Below are 5,913 nucleotides of genomic sequence, written 5' to 3' on the forward strand. Positions count from 1 at the left end.
CGCTGATTATGATGGCCATCCGCCAGAGTCCCGAGAAGCGGCTCACCCTGAACGGCATCTACGAGTTCATCATGCAAAACTTCCCTTATTACCGGGAGCACAAGCAAGGATGGCAGAATTCCATCCGCCACAATCTGAGCCTAAACAAATGCTTCGTTAAAGTCCCGAGGCATTACGATGACCCGGGAAAAGGGAACTACTGGATGCTGGACCCTTCGAGTGACGAGGTGTTTATAGGAGGGACGACGGGAAAACTGCGCCGGCGCTCCGCTACTTCACGAGGAAAACTGGCCATGAAGCGCGGGCTGCGATTCGCACCGCTCGGGTTTGGAATAAACGACAGGTCGAGTAATCCTCTGTACTGGCAAATCTCCCCCTTTTTATCCCTGCACCCTCCTTCTTACAATTCCTCAGCATCCGGATTTCTAAATCAGGGCCACGGTTATGGCTCACTCATCCCCGGAGTGGATCAGCTGGGCAGCGGTGATCTCGGGCGGCCCATCTTCAGCTCTTCCGGAGGTCCTCTCGGTTTTACGAACACTTACGGGATGAGCTCGTCTCCGGTCGGGTTGATACAGAGTCAGCCCGGTTATTTGGGAAGCCCGCAGCAGCAACAGCACGCGCCCCCGCAGCAAAGCGCGTCACCGTTCGGCGTTTCCGTTACTTCGGCGCGAGCGCTGCTCTCCGACACGCTCAGGGCCACGTTACCGTCTTTCTCCCCCGTGGGATCAGGCGACTTCCACGGAGTTTTTTCTCAGCACAAAAGAGTCCTTCCTAATACATATTTAAACTGAACCCAGGCTTCTAAACATGTTAACATGCTCAAGCGCAAATTTTGCAGGAATTCTAACGAAACAGCGCACAGGACGCTGCTGTGATTCTGTTCCTGGAGTTTTCCCTCACCAAAAAATGTCATTAATTGTTTCTGAAACTGAACTTCAGCTCTACAAAAGGCCAACCCGATCTCAAGTAAAATTTGTAGGAATTCTAATGAAATCTTACAAATGAGAAGCTGAAAAGTCACGACCCGCAGTTTAACCTTTTAATCACAGACTGTTTCCGGTGTTCGGCTTCTGAAGGGACATTTATACCTTTGTGCCAAGACTATATCTAGATTTGCCAAAGGTAAATGCTATAGCGCATGTTATTTATATTATGTTCAAATAATTCCACTTTTAAGCGGTTCGACTGAAGTCTTATATTTATGTAAAATTGTATTTAATTTTCAGTGATTAGCATCATTGTATTAACCCGGTATTATGAAGCATCCTATAAAAAAAAAAAAGTTAATTATTCATGTAAATATGTCTTGTGGAGTTAGTCGTATTTTTTTAAACAACCGCCCCCCCCCCCCCCAAACAACCAGAAACATTGTGAGAGTGTATAATAATTAATTAAGAATTATAATAATTAAGATTTCCTCGGGTCTCCGTGTGTCCTTAGTGTATAGCTAGACCTATATATAGGGTAATATTTTATTATAATGTTTTAGAAAAAAGACAAACCCCCTATTTGTTTGCAGGATTATTCGTAATTTTTAAACAGAATTAGACATTTGTTTATATTTTAGGTATCATATTATCAATGTCAGCTTAAGGCCTAAATTTAAAGGCCTAAATTAACCATGTTTTTCATGTTAAACCCCCACAAATGAGCCAAGAGAAACACATTGGCTAGGTATAAACATACACGGGAAAGCCACTAACTTATCAGTTGGATTTAATTGAACACTGGTGTTAATACTATGCTACTGTAGGTTAGTAAACAATAATAGTCTAAAACTAGAACCTCCCTTTTTTTTGGTAAGGAACAGTGTATACACTTCAATACTGTTCCAGTTTAATTCAACTCAATTCAATTTTATTTGTATAGAACTTTTTACAATGCATTGTCTCAAAGCAGCTTTACAGAAATATATATACACAGTATATTTTAAATGTGCAAATTTATTCCAATTGAGCGAGCCGGTGGTGACAGTGGCAAGGAAAAACTCCCTAAGATGTTAAGAGGAAGAAACCTTGAGAGGAACCAGACTCAGAAGGGAACCCATCATCATCTGGGTAACAACAGATAGTGTAAAAGTAAAGGAAAGTTCATTATGGTTTAATATGAAGTCTGTTTGGCAATTCACTGAGCACTTTATTAGAAACACTATAATAATACTGGGTAGGGCCTCCCTTTGCTCTCAAAACAGCCTCAATTCCTCATAGCATGGATTTCACAAGATGTTGGAAACATTCCTTTGAGATTCAGGTTCATGTTGACATGATTGCATCACACAATACCTGCATATTTTTCAGGTGCACGTTCATGTTGCGAATCTCCCGTTCTACCTCATCCCAAAGGTGTTCTGTTGGATTCAGATCCGACTGAAGGCTGCTTAAGAACAGTGAACTCATTGTAATGTTTATGAAACCAGTGTTGGATGACATTTGCTTTGTGACATGCTGCATTATCATACTGGAAGTAACCATTAGATGGGTGAATTGTTGCCATAAAGAGATGCACATGGTCAGCAACAATACTCAAACAGGCTGTGGCATTCAAGCAATTATTGATTGGTATTAACGGACCCAGAGTGTGCCAAGAAAACTTCCCCCACACCATTACACCACCTCCACCAGCCTGGAATGTTGACACAAGGCAGGTTGGATCCATGGATGCATGCTGTTGGTGCTAAATTCTGACCCATAATGTCTGTGTGCCTCAGCAAAAATTGAGATTCATCAAACCAGGCTATGTCTTTCCAGTCTTCAGCTGTCCAGTTTTGGTGAGCCTGTACACACTGCAGCCTCAGCTTTCTGTTCTTAACTAACAGAAGTGGAACCCAACATTGTCTTCTGCTGTTGTACTGTAGCCTCAAGGTTAGATGTTTTGTGCAGTCTGAGATGCTTTTCTGCTCACCACAAATGTATCTACAGAAAGATTATCTAAATTACTGTAGTTTTTCTGCCAGATTGAACCAGTCTGGCCATTCTCCAGTGACCTCTTTCATCAACAAGGTGTTTCCCTCTGCAGACCTGCCACTTACTGGATGTTTTCCTTTATTGCACCATTCTGAATAAACTCTAGAGACTTTTGTATGTGAAAAGCCAGGGGATTAGCAAAGAAATACTCAAACCCCTCTGTCTGGCACCAACAATTATGCCATGGCCAAAATCACTTAGATCACATTTTCCCCATTTTGATGGTTTTTGTGAACATTACCCAAAGCCTATGATCTGTATCTGCATGATTTTATACACTGCTGCCACACGATTGGCTGATTAGATAATTGCATAAATGAGTAGGTGTACAGGTGTTCCTAATAAAGTGTTCGGTGAGTGTATAACATTTTATTATAATGTCTCAGAAAAAGGAGAAAACCCCTATTTATTTTAAAACAGTATTAGACACTTGTTTCTATTTTATCTCTCATATTAGCATGTCAAATTGATATAAGCAAAATTAGGTATACAGCTTGTTTATTGAGTTAAAGGCCTAAATTCACCGATTTTTTTCACGTTAAAAACAATGAGCGAAGAGCTCCACTTTGGCCAGGTATAAACACACGGGAAAATCGCTAACTTCTCAGTTTGGTTTAAATGAACACCGGTGTTTATTCTAGGATACTGTAGTAACGGTAAAACAATAATAGTCTAAAACCAGACTCTTCCTTTTTTGGAAAGTTACACGTCAATAGGCCCACTGTTGCAGTTTAATTCTAGTTTCTTGGTCGAAATCTTTCTATGTTTATTATTTATATATAAATTTGGCCTGTGGAACGGGTTCTGTTTTTTTAGTGCTTTTACTTTTGAAAATCAATTGTTTGGTCAAATAATAAGGCACAATTGGGATATTTCTTCACAACCCCTGTTTTTTAAGCTACATGCTAGTTCATGTTCATCTTAAGGTGAACGGCGCGCGAGCAGAGAAGCTCTTACTATTATGAAAATTTTATACGAGTGATTTCATGTAGTCTACTTGTAATTTAATAAACCTATTTGTAAAAACAAAAACTATTATATCTATAGGCTACATATATAACCTACATATATATATATATATATATATATATATATATATATATATATATATATATATATATATATATGTAGTTTTTGTTTTATATAGTTATATATATGCTATATCAGCTATGAATTCTAAAAAACATTTTGTCGCTGAACTTCGTTTAGATCAATGGCAAGATTTTAACAATCAGTTTTAACATGGATTTACGTGTCCGTTTCTGTGATGAAAATACCCCCCCCCCCCAAAAAAAAAAAAAAAAAAAAAAATATATATATATATATATATATTTTTTTTTTTTTCTTTTTTTTTTTCTTCTTTGGGCATTTCTCTGTGTAAATGGGAAAGGGTTAGGTGTGTGTCTATGTGTCACCGAAGTTCCACTGGAACTGCTGCTATTATTACTCTTGACAACAACAACAACAGCAACAACGACAACAACAATAATACAGTCCAAATACAAATTAGTTCCAAATAAAATAAGATGGAACTATAGCAGTGGAACACAAATATTTTTAGGACACACACACACACACACACACACACACACTTTTCCATTAATGGCAATATATTTTAACCATTCAACCATCTTGCAGAAACACATTAAAGCAGTTTAGAATAAGTAGACTTGGCTGTGAATAACGCGGAATTTTTATTTTGCTTTGGCATTGTGAAATGTTTCATCAGCAGAGGGGGATGTGCAGTGGGACAGCAGCAGGGTTCTCGGGTCGATCCTGAGCTTGGTTTTATTATGTGCTGACTGAGTTTCTGCATCTTCTCCTCGCGTCCACGTAGGTTTCTTCCAACACGCTGGTAGGTGGACTGGATACTCTAAATTATCCCCAGGTGTGTGTGCGTGCATGCGCGCGTGCGTGCGTGTATGTGTGTGAGAGAGAGATCCTAAAAGTATTTCTTCGTGTGTGTGTGTGTGTGTGATCCTAAAAGTATTTCTGTGCTCCATGCTATTCTGTCATCATCTTCTTCTTCTTCTTCTTTTTCTTCTTCTTCTTCTTCTTCTTCTTCTTCTTCTTATTATATTCGCAGGTCATTTGTATTTGGACTATTATTATTATTATTATTATTATTATTATTATTATTATTATTATTATTATTATTATGTTCTCGTCTCACACCCATTGTTCCTGGAATAGGCTCCAGGTCCACCGAGTGAATGAAGGATTCATAAGCAGAATAATAATAATAATAATAATAATAAAACAGGAAAAAAACAACTGAATAAAGTCATAAAATAAAATTATATAAATTAAAGGTATTTTCACAAGTAAAAATGCAATAACACTAAGAAAAACAACTATGATTTAATACCCCAACCCTAAATAGGCTATATTATTATAGGTTTATTATTATTAGTAGTATAAATCTATTATTATTATTATTATTATTATTATTATTATTATTATTATTATTATTGTTGTTGTTGTTGTTGTTGTTGTTGTTGTTGTTATGATTGACAATATTATTATTAAAATAATTTTTCAGTAGTTCTTTAAAGGTTCACTGGATAATAACAGATAATTTACAGATTATTCCTGTAAAGTGTTCCCCCTGAAGCCCTTTGTGATAAGGCAACACTCTGTTATATGGTCCTAGGAGGTTTTCCAAAGAAGAAGAACACTTCCTGAGTGTGTAGGTTAAAAGCTAACAGAACTACCTACAAAGTGCGCATGCCCAGCAGCACGAGCAGCATTTCGTGCCAACGCTAATGTTCAGCGTAGATCGCTGGGATGACCTGTCACTTCTAATTATAGCCTGTTTAGTTCAAGGATTTTTTTTTTATGGCTAATCTAAATGCTTATTAAAATGCTAATGATGCTAACAGCAATCCCGCCTTCTGCTGGCCGTCAAATCTCAGAGTTGAGCTTTTCTTTTCATTTCACTGCTGAA

General features: G+C 37.8%; 1 protein-coding gene across 1 annotated transcript in view; it reads left to right on the top strand.

Moving 5' to 3' along the window:
* Window positions 1-1,230, top strand: part of foxg1d (forkhead box G1d) — a 1,606-nt gene extending 376 nt beyond the window's left edge. Inside the window, exon 1 of the mRNA XM_053619589.1 lies at window positions 1-1,230. This exon is cut by the window's left edge and continues 376 nt beyond it. Within this exon, the coding sequence (XP_053475564.1) occupies window positions 1-794 (794 nt within the window). The 3' untranslated portion in view covers window positions 795-1,230.
* Window positions 1,231-5,913: the final 4,683 nt, after the last annotated feature.

This window comes from Ictalurus furcatus, chromosome 29 (assembly GCF_023375685.1).
Source record: "Ictalurus furcatus strain D&B chromosome 29, Billie_1.0, whole genome shotgun sequence".
In the NCBI taxonomy this organism is placed as follows: domain Eukaryota; kingdom Metazoa; phylum Chordata; class Actinopteri; order Siluriformes; family Ictaluridae; genus Ictalurus; species Ictalurus furcatus.